Raw genomic sequence first — 19,412 nt, 5'->3', positions numbered from 1 at the left:
TTCACCCACCTGGCTCTCCCACCGGGCCGGGGGCCACACCCACCAGCTTGCCGTACTTGTCTCCTCTCGACCGCAGATCGAAGTAGACATTGCCTGTTTGATAAAGGTAATTATGCATTCATCATTTCTCAGTCTTAAAAATCAGCATCCCTATGAGCGTAATAGTTACCAAATAATCAGAGTTTAAACAGAGGAGGTGGCATCTGGCCTCCACTTGGCTCCCTTTCCTGTATTTTTAAACCAGAATTACCACCACCGCTACCACTTTACAAAAGCATGCGTCTGACACACCATGAGCATCCGGATGTGGCAGTGAAGACACACATGTAAGTTCTGTGTAAAACGCTGAGACAATTCTTTTTAACCAGAAAAAGGGAAAGTGTTATCACTGGCCTGCATCCCGCTCTGGGCTTTATGTTACACATGGATCAGCACAGAAAGCCCTCTCAACCAGGCATCTCTGAGACGACCTTTCTACTTAGAGTACAAACATCTCCACGCTCAAGCATCCCCACGCTGTCCTTTCACTGAGCTGCGCACGGTCCAGGGTGTTAGACTGAGGGTGCGAGATGCCCTTCGCCACGGGGCCAGCGCTGGATACCTCCGACCAGAAAGTGTAAAGAGGCAGAGCGGGCACGGAGGTAGGTGTCTGAGCCGGAGCTCTCGCGAGAACGAAGCTCCGACCCTGCTCACCTGCTCACTGTGAGGGGGGCTGCTGTGCCTCCCCAGCAGGGAACCGGCACTAATGCTGGCCGGGAGAGAATCTGGCCAGCAGCTCTGCACTCCTCAACCAGCGGGCGCTGGGAAAACAGCCCCAGGTGACTCTTCTCTCAGTGTATTACTGAGCTCCAACTACCAGCCGAGATAAACCAGGGAAAGGGAAGAACTCCTGCGGGAGCTGCCTTCTATGAAGCCAGAGCGTAAACACCACTTGAAGATGCTTTAAAAGAAGAAGAAACTGCTCCCTTTATGGAGGAAACATCCTCCTGCACCTTGTTTATGTTATCAGTTCGCTGAAGGAATTGTTTCTTCACAAATAGTTCAAAGAACAAATTACAACCAAGCTTTTGCAGAATTATCACAAAGTCCAAATTAATGGCGTCTGACTTAATGTAAATTTATTTTGAATTAATTATACTTATGTTATCATTATTAAAAATGTACACTAAAGCACAGTAACGAAACAAACAGCACTTATTCCTGAACCATGTTTGGTGAGACCCTCTAAGCACCTCGTGAACATGTGTCGGTTTATCTGGGTAATACGTCTTATTTCAAGTTACACGACGGCAGGAAAACAGTCCCTGCACTTTACGGAGCAAACTCCAGTTCAGTCACCTAAGCCCCACAGAATAAGTTTTGCTTGGAAACAAAATCTAAATATAGCAAAGAAGATAAAGTAAAAAACTGCAAGTCCTTCCACACGCACAGGCCGCGGAGAAAGGGAGCACACGTGTCCGGGGGTCCCTGCCATATACCCTAGGCTCTCAAGTAGGGCCCACGAAGGAAGGCACCTACAGCCCAGTAATCCCTATAAACTGCCATTATCACACTTCATACTTTGTCATCTACTTGCAACAAGCATTGCAATACCTGCATATCCCATCCCTGGGCTGGACACTCTAAGTGGTTATTCACTGAAAGCAAAAGGTTTTCCTTTTTCTTTTTGGTGAGGAAGATTGGCTCCAGGCTAGCATCTGTTGCCAATCATCTTCTTTTTGCTTTAGTAAGACTGTCCTTGAGCTAACATCTGTGCCCATCTTCCTCTATTTTGTATATGGGACGCCACCACAGCATGGCTTGATGAGTGGTGTGTAGGTCCATGCCTGGGATCCAAAGCCCCAAACCCCGGGCCACTGAAGCAGAGCACGAAATTAACCACTATGCCACTGGGCCAGCCCGAAAAAGGTTTTTCTGGTCCAAGAATTGACAAAACATGAACACATTAAGAGCAAGCTGAGACAGTATATGATTGGCTACCAAACGGTACAGGATGGATACGAAAGCTGAGACAGTTCAGTCTCAGCCACAGGTGGGAAAGAAAACCTCCTGGCAGAGGAAGCTTTGGTCAGGGTTTGCGGGATGGGCGGGATTTGGTGTGGGAAGAAGGACTGGAAAGGAGGGGCACAGCTGAAAACAACGCGGGATCACAGAAACAGCAAAACACCAGGACACAAGTGCTTCCCCGAGGCCACCAGACAAGAAGCAGCCACTCTCAACCCAGCTCACTCTGCCGGGAGGAGGCTGCCACGCAGACCCAGAGGACAGCGCGTCCTGCGAGGCAACTGGGCTGGTCGGCCCTTCACCAGTCCACCACGAGGGGAACAAAGTGGGACTGTCGTAGGCTAAGGAGACTGAAGGGACACGACCACGCGCCTCAGAGACCTGGTCAGACTATGACGTGGGGAGGCGGGGACACTGAGATCACGGGGATACGCAGAAGACGTGGGATGCCGGTGGGGCCCGTCCAGTGTCTCAGGCCTGTCAACAACACTGGGGTCACAGAGGGTGATGTCTATTCAGAGATGCATGGTCAAGTGTCAGGTGTCCACAGCTTTCTTCCATTGGTCCATCAAAACCGACACGCCCACACATGGAGACGAGCACCCAAGGGCTGGTCTTTAAGCAGGGAGTGGGTGTTGAGAGGTACTGCCATTGTCCCCCAACTTTTCTTATGAAAAATTGTCAACGAAGTTGAAAGACGACGCCAAAGAACACCTGTACACCCACACCCAGCAACTGTTAGCATTTTGCCGTATCTGCTTTATTTAGACTGGCTCTCCAGAGGTTCACCTCTTCCTTGGCTGGGGAAAATATTTTTAAAAAGAATCGATTCAACAGTTTTGCAAAGAGACACGATAACCGTAGAAAACCTTCCAACGTTTCTGCTGAACGAATCACATCAAGAAAGACAATACGTTTGGCACCTTCCAACAACTCATAAATACATGTCCAGTTTCTCAAAATCCTACCGGTGTTACCCAATGACCAGTTTTAATAACATACCCTACCTTTTGCTGTTGGATAAGCATGGCCTTTAGCAATTACCCCTTCAATGAAAGAAATGATCTGAGGTATAGTTTCGGTTACCCTCAGGTACACTGTTGGTGGGAGGACCTGAAAGAAAGGAAGGAAAAAAATGACTGTTTCCACAGTTCAGAAGCCTAGGTCAGCCACCCTGGCCTTCACTGTTCAAGCTTCTCATCCTCACGGCAAAGAGGAATCAACGAGAGGCTCTACCTTCAAGGCTGCCATATCTTGTTTGAAATCCTCCTCATAAAGACTGGCGAGAGAAGTGGGTGATACGTTCATCTGCAAAAGACCGGGAGAGCACACCAGTGAGTCTGGAGGATTCACAACAGAACCACGCGGAGGCCGCGCCCCGTCTCCACGCCGCCTGGGGCAGGGCACTGGCCTCAGCATGGCACTGCCTGCACACAAAAGGGGCATTTAATTTTAGGGATCAAACTTGTACCAGTAGTTTAGCTAGTCAAAAAGGTTTACTAGCTCTGTTTTCTGATTAGAGAGAAAAAAGAAATAAACAATGTCATGATTTCCATTATATAATTCAAAACAAAAACCAAAAACATACAAAAAAAACCTCCACTCTTCTAGAACAAGGGCAAGCCAGATCAATCTATTCTACATAATAACCAGAGACGTGAGTTCTGATCTTATCCCTCACCCCTTAGGGACAAAAGAAAACAGGTCAAAAATACATTAAAAAGGAAATCCCTAAGAAATACCTTGAAAGCAACACAGCACCCCAAAATAGGGATTGTGATGGGTGTTCAATCCAGAGGGGTGGTAGCTGGGCTTCTGGGGACAGGCAAAACCCCCAGAAATGGACGTCGGATTCTGAGCATAGGCATATGGAGACACGTCCCTGCAGGTTCTCAGAGGGGCTGGCACACAAGACTAGGCTCCCCAAAGTATTTCTTACTTTTCAGCAGAAAAACAGTCCAAGAACAGAAGCACTACATTATGACATTCTGAAAACGGACCCGGCTTCATAACTGTTGAGGCTGTGAAGTGACTGGTGAGCCACTCGAAGTGAACCAGGATCTGCTCTGTGCAGGGCGTGCCCCTTCCGAGAAACAGGGCTCCCCCTTTAAGGTGAAGAAGTTTCAGTTCCGGAGTATGAACAAACTTTCTCAAGTGAAACGCCACCTCGAACATCGTCCTCCTGGAGCCCACCTTCTTCCCAGCCCTGGGCCCTAAAACGGCCATCATCCTAGAACCTCGACAACGAACATCAACTGAAGACATAAACCTGGTGAACGCAGTGTTGCTGCCCGAGTGTGGGGCATCTGGCTCTGTGGTCTTGGGCAAGACAACAAACCTCTGTGCCTTAGGCTGCCTTTGCAACATGGAGAGAGTCCCACCTAATAATCCCTTTGATTGCTACGAGGATTCAAGGTGCATATGGGTGAGATGCGTCTGTGAATGGAAAATTCTGCGTTAATTCCACTGACAAGACACCAGCACCCAGGCACGGCTGGTGATCGGTACGGATTGGTCCTTTCCCTCGGGGCAGCGCTGTACCAGAGCAGGCCTCGTAAGAAAGAAACCAGTTAACTTACCATTAAAAGATCACCCAAACAAAAAGCCTAAAAATTCACTGTCATCTTGCCGCTTCAGAAGTTTCAAATACTATTCCATTTTGGACCTAAAGATCAGCAATTGCCTGTATTTACCTTTAGTTTTAATTTTCTGGACAGGTAATTCACTCCGGGTAACTGGAACGACACAAAGGGGTGCGCAGGACCGGCCTCCCTCCCAGAAGGCAACACTGTCACCAGCTGTCGCGGGAGTGTGGTCACACGTGTATCTGCACCCTCCTCCTGAAATGTGGCGCCCTGCACACACAGCCTGCAGCGGGCTCCCTCCGCTACCACCTCAGTGTCCCAGACCCGTGCGTGCGCCGTGCACGCTGAGCCGCCACAGTCCTGTCAAGGCTGCCTGCGTCCCGTCTCACAGACGTACGCTGGCTGTCCACCAGTCCTCTCCAAGGACTTTCTCAACTTTTGTTGTTACACACACAACTGCACACACGTCACGTCACACAGGTGCAGGCAGGTTCTAAGCTCAGGCCTAGATGTGAAACTGCTGGTCAGAGGACGTGCTCGCGTCCTTTGCTGGCTACTCACCGCCAACTGCCTCCCGAGGAAGGGGCACCGACTTGAACCCGACCCGCAGTGCATGCGGTGTGCATCCCCGGCACCATCATTACACGCGGTGCTAGCGGACTTCTGGACTGTCAACAGGACAGCTCCAAAGGCTTTCTCATTGTAATTTTAATCGTACTTCTCTTATTTTGAACGAGCTTGAACATCTCACATGTTTAGGAACCATTTGTATTAAACGATCTGTAATTGCCCAGACCCATTTTTCTCTTGAGTTGTAGGTCTTTTCTTACTATTTGTAGGAAGTATTTTCACATGAAAGAGATTAATTTTTTTATCTCTGATATGAATTTTAATTTTTTTCACAGCCTTTCAACTTTATGGTTACTTTATGGCATGCGGAAAATTTCGTTTTTATGTTTAGCAATCTTTCATATCTCTCAATCCTTTCCCATAAATGGCTTCTGGGTTTGGAAGCAAATTTAGAAAAGCCTTCCCCAATAAGAAGCTATAAAAAGTGCCCTAAAGTTCTTTTAGTAATTTGTGGTTCCAGTTCTTTTATATTAAATCTCTGATCTGCCTCAAATTTGGTTATGAGGCATATCTCTAACTCTGGTTTATTTTTTTCGCCAGATGGTTACCCAACTGTCAACACTTTTTACTGAATAATTCATCTGTTCCTCATTGATTTGAAATGCCATCTTTATCATAAAACAAATTTCCATTATTTACTGTTTCTATTTCTGGACTTCTGTGTGTTCCATTACCTGTCTATTCATGTATCTGTACAACAATGTTTAATTTCTACAGACTTCACAGGGACAGAAAGCAGATCAGAAGCTCAGGGACGGGCTGGCAGGGAGGGACGACAAGGGCAGAGGAAACTTCCAGGACGATGGCTGGAGATGTGCACCATCAACACTGGGGATGGGTTCACGGACGTGCAAGTTCTACCACACTGTGCACTTTTGGTGGGCACTATATGCAACGCATCGTAGCTCTGTTCCACCTGCACAAAGCTGTGCAAAAAACAGAAAGACCTATATGAAAACAAAAAACTTTCTATAGCTTTTAAATATGTTTTAATATTTAATGGGGCTACTTCCTCCTCAACACTCTTCTTTTACAGATTTTCCTGGCTATTCTTGCTCTTTTGCTGTCCCATATGAATTTCAGATTCAACTGTCTAGTCCTGAAAGGGGGAATAATGCAGACACACACACTCTCTCTCTTCAGTGGCTCACCAAGTGTAACACTGCCTCCCTGTTCCACATGTGGCTTCTTCAGCTCACAGCCTAGAGGACGTGACGCAGAGATGTTCAGGAGTGACGATGGACCGTAAGTGGAACACCATCTACTGCTGGCACTGGGGGCGGGGGAATCATTTTCTAAGTCAACTTTAAATTCCATTTTAGGCAGTTGCTCATACCACATATCAGGACAGCTCTGCTCTCTGCCTCCGTGAAATACACCTCAGGAGGCAGGTGCTGCGATGGGGTCTCAGTCCTTGCTACCTCAGATGACTGTCTCGCTCTCCATAGTATCACAAATCACTTCAAGTCAGCTCTCTGCCTGGCAGGGGACCCCGCTGACGGGGCTCTCACACTCAGACTGGGTGTCCAGTCTTCTTCCCGGAAAGAAGGGCAACGCAGGCCACACTCTGAAGCACGAAAAGAGTAACTTCGGCTTGAATCACTCAGACACATGTATCCTGACTTTTTTTAACAAAAAATGTGACTATGCAAATACACCACACCTCTTTTAACTCTTACCCCAGAAATCCTCTTGTGGTTTTTATCCTTGACAAACTATAAAACTGCCAAAACTTAAAGTCAAGAGAAGGATTCAGAAAAGTGTAATATGATAATTTAAAATATTTTAAAAGCAAGTGCGGGAGCAGGTGGAATGAAAGAGATTGTTGTCAATAAAAAGCTTGCATTAGATAAAAAGAATAGTCTTTCGCTGGATACTAAACATCAGGTGTTTTCCTAACTATGTGTTTCAGATACTTGGTTTACCATTGTGAAGACACTATTTTGAGAAAAAACACCCATTCAATGTCATATTAGCATCTTGCCGTGTAACAAGTGTGGAAATTTTCAGGTGTCAAAAATTAAACTCTCTATATTTAGGTTTTTTAAACCAGTTCTACCAACTTTTTCATATTCTAAGTATTATAAAGTTTTTAAAAAGTAACAACCAATGCCTCCTCATGGAATTTGTGAAATCCTCTAAATAAAACTCATTCTCAGGGGCCAGCCCGGTGGCACAGCGGTTAAGTTTGTGCACTCTGCTTTGGGGGCCCAGGATTCGCAGGTTCGGATCCTGGGCTCGACCCACACACTGCTTATCAAACCATGCTGTGGCCCGAGTCCCACCTGCAAAATAGAGGGAGATGGGCACAGCTGTTAGCTCAGGGCCAATCTTTCTCAGGAAAAAGAGGAGGATTGGCAACGGATATTAGCTCAGGGCTAATCTTCCTCATCAAAAAAAAACCCAAAAACAAAAGAACACCTCATTCTTCCTGCATTTACTGTTGCCTGCCGCCCCTCCTTCCTGAAACCTGCCCTCCTTGGACTCCTGGCTCTTCATCCACTTCACTAACCGCCTGCTGTCCCAGCACAGCCCCCCAGTTCTTGCCCCTCTCTCTTCCACTCCTCGATTTTCTTCTCCACCAGGCCCCCTCCAGAGCCAGACCAGTTTCCGCCCTCCCACCAGCCAGGCTGCCATGACTTTCGGGTGACACTTCCACCTCCAATTCTGAAGATCCACGGCAGACCCCAGTTCACCAAGTGCAGGGACATGTCTGCGCTGTCTCAGGTTCCGGTCGAGTGTGATGACAGATGGAACCGGTCACCCGCATTTCCAAATGCCACCTCTGCTGCAGTGTTACTGCAAACTACTGGTTCACTCACGTGTCAGAGACCACTCATTTCTCTCTGTCATTTCCACCCTAAGTCCAGCCAGCGAGGTCGAGTTCCACCTGGCCCTCCTGCTCAGCGTCTCTGGGATTAACCTGCCCAGGGACTCCCCCGGACCCCATCTTCACCTCCCGCCGGGATGATCCCCAGACTCCTGAGGGATGCTGCACCTCCGTGCCCCACCTCTCCCCGTGGTCTGTCCTAACCATGGGCTAGAGGACACTGCTTTCTTCATCATGTTTGCTCAAACACTCCACTCTAGAATCCAAGGCCTGTCACCCCGTGAGTGATGACACACAGACCAGGCAGACTGTCCCAGGCAAACGAGTTCAATCTCAGACCCTCCTCTCCTCGGGTGTGAAGGGAGACAACGCTCCACCTGGCTGGGGCTCTGAGGTCAGCCACCGCAGAGGCAGAGCGGCAGGCCTTCTCACTTCCCACCACTGCCGCCCCTTCTGCTCCCTGGCATGCTGCCCCTCACTCAGGGCTCCTGACAAAGGGAGGGCTCTTGACAAAGGGACGGCTCCTGTGGCCATGTGAGTATCTCACAACCTTGCCTTCAGGGTGTAGGTGGCTGGACCAGGGTGGACACCTGACCCCAGAGACGCCACACACAGGCAGGACGTTTGGACATGGGGCAGAATTGGACGTCGATGAGGGCTTGAACTAAACCGTCAGAGAACCAGGGATGGGGTGACGAACCCCAAATGCTAGCACTGCCCAATCTTCACTTCCAGCCCTGTGGTGTCTTCCTTCTGACACCAAACGTGTGCTGTCTTTTCCAACATCAACCACTTCTCTGATTCTCCAACTCCAGCTGGGTGTCCTACAATTCAATCCTATTCTGACACTAACTCCCCGGGTTAGGGCAGACCCCACAAGTTAAGGGCTCAGTCCCACAAGACTGCCCCACTTCAGACGCCAGCCACAATGGGGTCCCCAGGCCACCCACACATCTGCCCACCAACTACAAATTTGGGGTTTTGATAGAACGAGTCACAGAACTCAGGAAAGCATTCCACTTCCTATGTTGTGTCCTGAAGGACACAGAGACAGCCAGATGGACCAGACGCACAGGGCAACGTATGGGGAAGGGTGGAGCTCCCATGCCCTCTGGGCACGCCACCCTCCAGGCACCTCCCTGCGTTCACCAGCCCAGAAGCTCTTGAGCCCTGTTGTTTCAAGGGTTTTTACGGAGGCTTCATTACACTGGAGGGTTGATTAAATCACTGGTCACTGGTGATGAGCTTGATCTCAGGCCCCTCTTCCCTCCTGGGAGGTGGGATGGAGGGATGGGTGCGGGAGAGCAACCTCCAAGCTTTATTCGCAGCTCCTCCTTTCTGGCGCCAGCCTCCATCCTGGAGCTGTCCAGGGGCCCAGCCACCCCCATCTCATTAACACACAGAAGACACGATCACTCCAGACATTCCATGGTTTTTAGGAGCTGTGTGCCAGGAGCTGGCAACAAATCCATATTTTTCGATACCACAGCCCTGCGCTCACTGAGCTTCCGACTCCTCTATCTACAAGGGTTCGGGTTTCTTTAGGTACCTCAAACTCGCTCCGTCTCCCCTCACACAGTCTGCTTTCTGGGACGCCCCGTCTCTAGGTGCGTGGCTCCCAGTGACCCCTCCCAGTGGGCTCCAGTCTCTAGTCATGTCCTCCCCACCCCCAGAGTGAGCTGTTTCCACCGGACCAAGCTGATCCTGGGCTAGAATGTTCTGTGAGGCTAAGTAACCAAGTCTAGGTCCTCAATATGTCCCCCAGACCCAGGATGCCCCACTTCCTCTCCAGCTTTGCCCACCAACTCCCGAGATGTTCCACGGGTACTGGACTGACTGCCCCACGCAGAGCATCTCCCTCGTGCCACTGCTCTGCCTCTCTTCACGCTCCTCCCTCCGCACAGCAGGCCCTTACTGCTCCCGCTCTGCACGTGTCGAGCTCTGCACGTGTCAACCCCGTCCTAACGCTCAAGGTTCTGTGTGCGTCCCCTCCTCCAGTAAGTCACTTCTGAATCCCAGGAAGGCTAGGTGATCTTCTTTGCATTCCCGTCTTGGCTTATAAAATACCCTATGTCACCCGCAGAGCGTCTGTCTGCAGGTCGGTCTGCCTCACCGGACAGAAGCTCCGCAAGCCCGGGAACTGGCCTCCTCACCTTTGTTCGCACAAAGCCAGGCACAGGCCTGACCCTGACGGTTCAATGCACGCTCAGGGCCAGTTCTGGAAACGTAAGCCGAGTCTACTGTGAGGGAATACGACACACTGACTAAACTACCCAAACGAAACAAAAATGGGAAACCCCACCGTGCTAAGGACGTGAGGAAATAGGTTTAAAGTTGGAACGGATTTTCAGCAAATTCTGCTTTGCTGTTCAGCAAAATCTGCTAGTAACCTTTCTCTGAAATGATCTGACTCTAAGAAGAGTGACAAAATTTGTCACATAAACTGTTCATCCTTTAACCTACTGATTCCACTTTAGGAAAAATATTTAAGGAAAAAAGATATTCATAGCAGTACTATTTTGAACAGCTAGAAACAACACAAACAGTCAATGACGGGGAGGTCTAGGAGAACTGCTGAACAGCCGCCACGGTGGGACGCTATCTAGTTATTAAAAAGGCAAACTGGTGGAAGACAGGAAGACGAGGTTTCTATGAAATGAATTTGAGAGAAAACAGCAGAATATGGAAGTAATCTAAGACTCCAAAAATAAGCATGGTAAATTACGATACGGCCGTGTGATGGAATGTTATAAGGCTATTTTAAAATGTTCAAGAATATTTAAGGACATGAAAAATCACTCAAAATACAGTTAGTGAAAAAAGCATACTATAAAACAAAATAAAGTCTAAACTAGTTTTCTAAAAAAATCCTATATACATGTACATACATTTTTTTAAAATTACAGGAATGTCAAGCATTCAACATAGGTTTTTCTATAAATTAGATAATTTAGCAATCATTTATAGATCTTTAGAGATAACTGTTAAGGTTGCTAATTATAAAAAGCAGAAGAGGTGAACTTTTGAAAGCAGACTTTTTAAAAAATAACTATAATATTTAATTTTATCCCTCAGTTAGGATTTTTCCCCAAAACTTCCTCTAAATGCCACATGAGATTTAAGCAAAGTACGCTGTTCACTTAACAAATGAGAAAATTACAGAACTAGAATAATTATAACATTTATATAGAACCACAAAAGACCCCGAATAGCCAAAGCAATCTTGAGAAAGAACACAGCTGGAGGTATCATGCTCCCTGATTTCAAACTATACTACAAAGCTATAGTAATCAAAACAGTATGGTACTGGTATAAAGACAGACACACAGATCAACGGAACAGAATAGAGAGCCCAGAAATAAACCTACGCTTATACAGTCAATTAATCTACGAGAAAGGAGGCAAGAATATGGGGAAAAGACAATCTCTTCAATAAATGGTGTGGGGAAAACCACATAGCCACACGCAAAAGAATGAAACTGGACAACCATCTTACATCACACACAAAAGTTAACTCAAAATGGATTAAACACTTAAATAAGAGACCTGAAACCATAAAACTCCTAGAAGAAAACACAGGCACAGTATGCGCTTTGACATCAGTCAGCAATATTTTTTTGGATCTGTCTCCTCAGGCAAAGGCAACAAAAGCAAAAATAAACAAATGGGACTATATCAAACTAAAAAGCCTTTGCACAGTGAAGGAAACCATCAACAAAATGAAAAGGCAACCTACTGAATGGGAGAAAATATTTGCAAATGATATATCGAATAAGGGGTTGATTTCCAAAATATATAAAGAACTCATATAACTCAACAACAAAAAAACAAACAATCCAATTAAAAAATGGGCAGAGGAGGGCCAGCCCCATGGCCTTATGGCTAAGTTTGGCGCCCTCTGCTTCGGCGGCCTGGGTTTGGTTCCTGGGTGCGGACCTACACTGCTGGTTGGTGGCCATCCTGTGGTGGCCCACATACAAAACAGAGGAAGATATGCCACAGACGTTAGCTCAGGGCGAATCTCCTTCAAGCAAAAAGAGGAGGATTGGTGACGGATGTTAGTTCAGGACACATCTTCCTCAGCAAAAAAAAAATGGGCAGAGGACCTGAATGGACATTTTTCCAGAGAAGACATACAGATGGCCAACAGGAAACAAAAAGATGCTCAACATCATTAATCATTTCCTCAGGGAAATACAAATCAAAACCATGGTGAGATATCACCTCACACCCGTCAGAACGGCTGTTATCAAAAACACAAGAGATAACAAGTATTGGTGAGGATATGGAGAAAAGGGAACCTCTGTGCACCACTGGTGGGAATGTAAATTGGTGCAGCAACTATGGAAAACAGTAGAGAAGTTTCTTAAAAAATTAAAAATAAAACTACTATATGATCCACCAATTCCACTTCTGGGTATTTATCCGAAGAACACAAAAACACAAGAGATATACGCACCCCTATGCTCACTGCAGCATTATTTACAATAGCCAAAATATGGAAGCGTACTAAGTGTCCACTGACAGATGAATGGATAAAGAAGATGTGGTACATACACACAATGGAATATTACTCAGCCATTAAAAAGAAAAAAATCTTGCCATTTGCAACAACGAGGGACCTAGAAAGTATTATGCTAAGTGAAATACGTCAGAGAAAGACAAATGCTGTATGATCTCACTTATATGTGGAATCTAAAAACCAAAAGAAATGAAAAACAAAATAAAACAGAAACAGACTCAGATACAGGAAACAAACTGGTGGTCGCCAGAGGGGAGTGGTGAGGGGCGGGCAAAATAGGTGAAGGAGATCAAGGGGTACAAACTTCCAGTTTTATAGTAAATAAATCACAGGGATGTAATGTACAGCATAGGGAATATAGTCAATAATATTGTAATGATATTGTATGGTAACTAGACTCAGCCTGATGATCATTTCGTAATGTACCAAAATATCAAATCACTATGTTGTACACCTAAAATTAACATAATATTCTATTCTATAAACTAATATAATATTCACTTCAATTAAAAAATTAAATTAAAAAATGAGAAAATTAAACCTCATATGAGCTAAATTTCCCCAGCCCAGAAGTGGCTTTTTAACCTCCCTCTGTAAAGAGGAAGTAAAGTTTCATTCACCTTGGAGGCTGAGGGGCCAGGGCAGGGATTATGGATTCAAGCCAGGATGCCATCACAGAATGAGATGACTCATTAAAGGCTTCAGTGACCAAAATTAAATAGACTTTAACGTCCTTAACCAGGACAAAAAGATTCCTCTGATAACCTGTCCTAATATACTCACTGGGCCATGTGGGGAGGATAAGATGTGAAAAGTACTGAGAAACACAAATAAGAACCAGTGTCACATTGCGGTCAGCACACTCATCAATCAAGTTATCAGTCCATGTAATCTTCCATGCCTACCTCACGGGCTCTTTTGATTATTTTGTCATCCACGTCTGTAATTCCCATCACCATGATGATGTTGCATCCAAAAATCCTGGTTAGGATCCTTCGAATTATATCAAATCGAACATAGGAGCTGAAAGAAAAAAACATGTTAGGGCATCTTTAACACAGGAAGTCATCATTGTGATCTTTAAAAGAGTGCGTTACATTTTAACACGCCGCTGCGTAACTGCAAGTGTGTGATAACTGATGGTTTGAGGGCAGCTAGGAAAGGAGAAGCCTTTTACTGACTGGTCCACACGGGGCCTCACAAGAAACTGACAAAGGTATTGCCTCAATCTCAGGACACAATATTAGCATTTTTAATGTTAGAGCTGTTGTTTAAGTGTGTTTACATCTATTTAATTGTATAAAAATTCACTTGTAATACAATCTCACTAGGTAGTTAAAATACTGAGAGCTTTTACCATTCTTGTTCACGTTCTGGAATAACTGTAATGTTTCACTACGACAAAATAGAAGCAAATAACAACAACAAGTCAAGAGAAGAACAGTCCTATTAAAGCTGTATAAGATTACTCCTCAGAAATGTGTACACTGCTGTGGAATCTTCCAACACCAGCTTACTGACAGACTGCACTGGGGGAACTCAGACTCGTGAAACCACTAAGATCTCAAGAATCTGGTTTCCCATAAAAGCCACCTTAATACTCCAGGTCAGCTAATCTCACGCTCATCTCTGTCATCATACGGCCTCTCTAAACCTGAGTTCATAAAGCATTTTCCGTTGAAAACAAGCCTCGTCATTGAATCCTCTGAACCCCCTACACTCACCCACCCCAAATACAGCTGACGCCAAATCTCAATTCTAGTAACAAAATGATCTCTGAAACTCCTTGCCAAGGTATTTAATCTTTTGAAGTCTCAGGCTGCTTATTTATAAATTGGGCAAAATCCAACTGGGTTACTGGCTGTAATCTCAGTGCCTGCAGCACCAATTCCAACAAGCTACCACTCCCATCTCAACATGATGCCCTTCATTCATCTGGAGATTCTAAAAGAAATGAGATTTAAGAGAAAAAGTTAACAGGAACTTAAAGTGGAAACAAGAGTCAAGTCACATGCTTGGCCCAGAGGAGCTCAAGGGCTGCAAGGCTCCGAGCTGCGGAAGCAGCTGCTCCCCCAGGGGCCACTCCAAGCACAACACACGCCTGGCACCTCGGAGGCCCAGGTGCAGGCCCAGCTGGGCTCGGCAGCCTCATTCATTGCTTCCCAGCTGTAGGACCTGGGGCGGTTCGTCAGCCCTCTGCAGCACAGGGTCCCCATTTGTCATTTAGGGATAAGAGCACCACCACCTGGTGTTGTCAGGATCGTTACACTGGCTGGTGTCTGTAAAGCATGTAGAACGGTGCCCAGCACACAGCGAGTGCTATCTGTCTGTAAGTATATGTCTTTTTACAATAGAGGCGGTGTGGCTACCTGGGAGGAAGGGGGGAGCGGGGCTCGAGGCCATGAACCTGGAGAGTAAGCAGGGACAGACCTCCAGGACTACGGAGACGTCCTTAGGATGTTGAACTTTCCCTTAAGAGCAGTGGAGCCATGCCTGACCTCACAACTCCTTCAGAAATCTTGTAGTCCTTAGCTTCTCTACCTTTCAGGGCATCTTGAATTGAAAGACTCTTCTTGAGGAATGGGTTCCTCTCACCATCAAGACCTCCACAGAAGTTATCCTGGAGTGGGGATGGGGGAGGGGGTGATGAAGGGGGACACAGAGGAGGCTTCTGGGTGTTGGGAACGTTCTGTTTCTCCATCTGAGACCCGTGAACACTCATTCAACCACACACATAATATTTGTAGCCCTTTCTGCATTTGTAAGGACAAATACAAATTATAACTGAGAGGCCTGATTCTCCTTGTTGAAAATAAGGGAACAGACTCTCCCTCACTCTCCCTTTCTTTCAGAATTTCCTCAGTCCTTTTAAAATACATGTAAATGTTTTTAATGGCTAGGTAAGCCTCTGTCAGTCTCCCAACTCAGGGAAGTTTCAAGGACCTGGGAGCCACCTCTCTGAAGTCATCGGGGAAGGTAACGCTGTGTGACAGGAGATGGGCCGAATTTGTCACCTGACTCCAAACTGCACACCTGCCTGCACTCGAGAGCTGTATCCACCTAGCTCTGTAAGAGTGAGACTTCTTGCTGTCTTTGCAGTCCTTCTAGTGGGTTGCCTGTGATTGGGTGCCATTCTGATTTAATGCTTATTCAATAACAAAACTGTTTTCTTTCTCTTCTGCCTTTGTGGAAAGGTTTTCCGAGTTGGGAGATTTGGTTTTTAATATTTCCCCAACATAGTTTACACTTCAAAAAAGAGGTCAAAATATGCTTTTTATAATTAATGGTAAGTTAGCCCAATGTGAAGGAAAAAAATGACTCCTAGACCACTTACTTTGTTCTAACAAAACACAAGAAATGTTTGGACCTTACTGGGTGACATATAACTTTGTAAAAAGTGCACTGAGTAAAGGTAGCTTTTTACTTTTAGTCTAGGTCTGAAGAATAACAACTTTAAAAGATGCACAAGAGAACACACAAAGTATTAGGAAAAGTGGTAATTCTGACAAAGGTACAAGGCAGTGCAGCTCAGGGTTAAAAGGCAGAGAGAGCAAGCACCTGGAGGTCACAGACACCAGGCTCCGCCGAAGCTCCAGCACGTCCAGAATGTGTGCCCTCGGGTAGGTTACTCATCCCCAACAATGCGAGCCCTCAACACATGTCACACCTCAGGTACTGTGTTAAGCAGGATTTCATGGGCGTTATTTCATAAAAGTGTGAAGATTCAAAAAGATGGATACTCTCATCCCCATCTCAAAGATGAGGAAACCAGGACTCAAAGTGATAAACGGGCTTGTCCAAAGCCGGGCAAGAAATAAAAGGTGGGGGCCGCAAATAGCTCCTGACCAGCTGACTCCAGGGCCTCATCTTGCTAAACCCACCAAGAAGCTCTAATTCCACAACGGGTCACTTTTCACCGCTCCTCATTGCCTCCCTGAGCTTCCTCACCTGTGAAAGGGGTAGACGTGCTTAGAATTGCTAGAAGAACCAAATGAGACTGTAACATGCGTGTTTCCCACAATACCTGGAATATAGTAACTATCCAGTATTCTCAAGTTGCCACTTGAGAGATGGAAAAAAACTGCAAAAGGCTCTTTCTTTTCAAAATAAATGGTCCCTTGATGTGTGAATATTCAAATTCAGGAAACTCACCAAGCATGGCCAAGGTGTGCATGATCGTAGACAGTAGGTCCACAGCTATACCTAGGAACAAAGGTAAAATCCACATGAAACATATTTGCAAGAAAGGACATCCGTTCTGTTATGATTCTCATATAACCATGTCTTTTTTTTAAGTAACTGCTTTTGGAGAATGTATAGCCGGGGTTCTATAACTAGAATAGCTAAATTCATAGCCAAACCCTGTGAATCACTGCGACTACACTACAGTGTCTTTAAAGGTATTTCCAACGTATTTTATTACTTATTAAACGCTTTCCACCTGAGAAACCAACCCCGCTTTCAACACAGATCACTGTCCCGGAAAACCCTGGGTCCCCAGTCCTTCCAGCGCCACCTTCCCCAGCGCGCCCCACCATCCCAGGGGGCTACCAGGAGGCGGCGTCCGCCCTGCCCACGATCAAGGGGTCCTTCCTCCGGGTGAGGCTATTGTACACCATGACCCCTGTGTCGTGGCCGGCAGGCCGCAGCCAGCCCTGCCCGCGCGCCCCCGACGCCGCCCGCCCCGGCCCCAGACCCAGCAGTGCCCGGAGGAGCGTGGAGCCCGCACGCGCCCCACGCGACCGCAGCATGGCCAGCCCGCGGGGGTCCGGCAGCAGGCGCACGCGCACGCGCGACAGCCAGCCAGGCTCTCCGTGCCCGCCCCGTCCACGCTGGGAGGGGCCAGGCAGGCCCCGCCCACCCGGAAGAGGACTCGGCCTGCCCCGCCCACCCGGAAGAGGCGGGCGGGAGCGGCGGCCCCGCCTCCCTCAGGCCTGTCCGGCGTCCGCTGCAGCGCGGGGGGAGAGGAGGGGAGGGGAGGGGGGCTGGCAGGGGGCGGTGCGGCCGCGGGGGCCGCGGGGAGGGCCCCTCTGCTCGTCAGCGCGGACGCGGTACGAGCCCAAGCCGCAGCGAGCGGGAGTTCACGCGCGCGTGCCGCCCGCCCCTCGCCAGCTCGCGAAGCACGTTTCACGCCAGCGTGCACACCGCACTTGTGCACCCCAACAGCACGTTTGCATCCCAAGACGCACACGGCAAGTTTGCACCTCAGAATGCACAGAGAGCACGTTGGCACCCCAACACACACACCCAGAGCACGTTGGCACCCCAACACACACTCTTTATCTCCAGATGAAAGACCAAAGCTAGGAAACCGCCCATTCATGAAGTACGCGTAGTAAGAAATATCTGTTTGGGATTCATTTTAAGGTTAGAAGTTCTATCATCTTGTCTCTTGAGAGCAAAAACATTCTGAATTGCGGTTTCAATGGAACTTTTTAAAGGCGGATTCACTTGAAGTTACTTTCAAATTATCTTGACAAACGTGCCTCTATTGATATCTTGCAAAACAGTGTCTCAAAAAAAAAAAAAGAAACAAATCCCCCTTGCTTTTGCAGTCTTCAAAACAACACAGAGGTTCCTCAGTTCTTTTTTTGGATTGTTTTGGTCTTCTACTGAAAGCAAAGGTTTAAGTAGAGACAAACCAGTATGTTCCTAGAGCACTTAAAATTTTTTTCAAGATCCCTGGAGTCCAACTCTGCAATTCTGTTTCAAGCTAAACTGTAGTCTAATGTAAACTATGTTCTAATGCATAATCCTAATGTTAGAACCTGTTGCTCAGAATTAGGAGTCGGCTGCATCAGTGCTAAGCTTGTGCTCCCTGACTACTCCAAGTTCTACTGGAGTATACTGTCCCTTCCTCACTGCCTGCATGCTTGTCTTGATGTTATTTTGTAACTGTCTCTTGTTTCTACAATATGTATATTTCTCTCCCCGAGTACTTCAGATTGTAAATTCTTTTTGTCTCTCACTGTACCCAGCACTAAATTCAGAAAAGGGCTGTTGAACTTTGGCTGAATTAATTAACTTTAGAAGAATTAATCTCTGATGAAATCTACCTGTTGAGCAGGTGGGAGGAAATTCTGGCAGTAAAATATCTGATGAGAAAGCTCTGATCCAGATATTAGATGTGCCAGTAAAATAAGAAAATGAACAAAAGGCTTGACTGCATTCATGAGAACACACAGAAATTGAGGAAAAAGCTAGAAGTTTTGAAAACAGAAACATCGAAGACCAAATCCTACGCATGAATCTGGATAGGTGGCATGTTTGAATTGCCCTTAGAAAATCATGATTTAAATTAACAATGGTATCTTGTCTTCAGAAAACCGGTCTTGTCATGTGTCAGCCCTTTGACTGGCGGCACTTCTACCATTTCTTAAGTCTTGTGGGAATCATCAAAACAACAATAAATATAACCCATTATTTAATGATGGTTAAAAATATGATTCCTTTTGCAGGTTGAATATTAAGGTAAAGTAAAAATGATGGGGAAGATTTATTAGCATATATATCCAAAAAACAGAATCTGTTAATTTGAAGTGACCCCTCCCTGATCTAGGTCAGAACAAGGAAGTGTATTCAAATTAATGATTCCAAAATATCTCGAATGACATTTCTTAGTCCTTAATGACAACAGCAAAAATATAGTTCTCAATATTACAATTTCTTTCAAGGCAAAATCCTGAAAATCCATAGTAGGGTAGATAAGGTAACATATTGTTTAGGGCATTTCAAGTTTGAGATGAATGTGTTAGGATTTATTTTTTAAGCACCTCAAAACATAAAGAATTGTATGTTCATCTCTTATCTTTTACTCCCATAGGTTTGAGCATCTGCAGTT

General features: G+C 46.4%; 1 protein-coding gene across 4 annotated transcripts in view; it reads right to left on the bottom strand.

Moving 5' to 3' along the window:
• CARS2 (cysteinyl-tRNA synthetase 2, mitochondrial) overlaps window positions 1-19,412 on the bottom strand; it is a 46,948-nt gene that overhangs the window by 27,179 nt on the left and 357 nt on the right. Inside the window, exons 1-6 of one of the 4 annotated variants that reach the window (XM_087435850.1) lie at window positions 17,123-17,341; window positions 16,724-16,774; window positions 13,477-13,594; window positions 3,241-3,312; window positions 3,012-3,117; window positions 10-93 (exon numbers count right to left, since the gene is read on the bottom strand). In XM_087435850.1, coding sequence (XP_087291976.1) covers window positions 10-93; window positions 3,012-3,117; window positions 3,241-3,312; window positions 13,477-13,594; window positions 16,724-16,774; window positions 17,123-17,322 — 631 coding nt within the window. In that variant the 5' untranslated portion in view covers window positions 17,323-17,341. Of the gene's footprint in view, window positions 1-9; window positions 94-3,011; window positions 3,118-3,240; window positions 3,313-13,476; window positions 13,595-16,723; window positions 16,775-17,122; window positions 17,343-19,412 lie in introns of those variants that run through there. The other 3 variants (XM_004423205.3, XM_087435849.1, XM_087435848.1) reach the window with 3 other exon arrangements.

This window comes from Ceratotherium simum, chromosome 10 (genome assembly GCF_057802395.1).
Source record: "Ceratotherium simum simum isolate JZ-2026a chromosome 10, ASM5780239v1, whole genome shotgun sequence".
Lineage (NCBI taxonomy): Eukaryota > Metazoa > Chordata > Mammalia > Perissodactyla > Rhinocerotidae > Ceratotherium > Ceratotherium simum.
The sequence above is the reverse complement of the archived record's forward strand: the minus strand, read 5'-3'. Positions and strand labels throughout refer to the sequence as shown.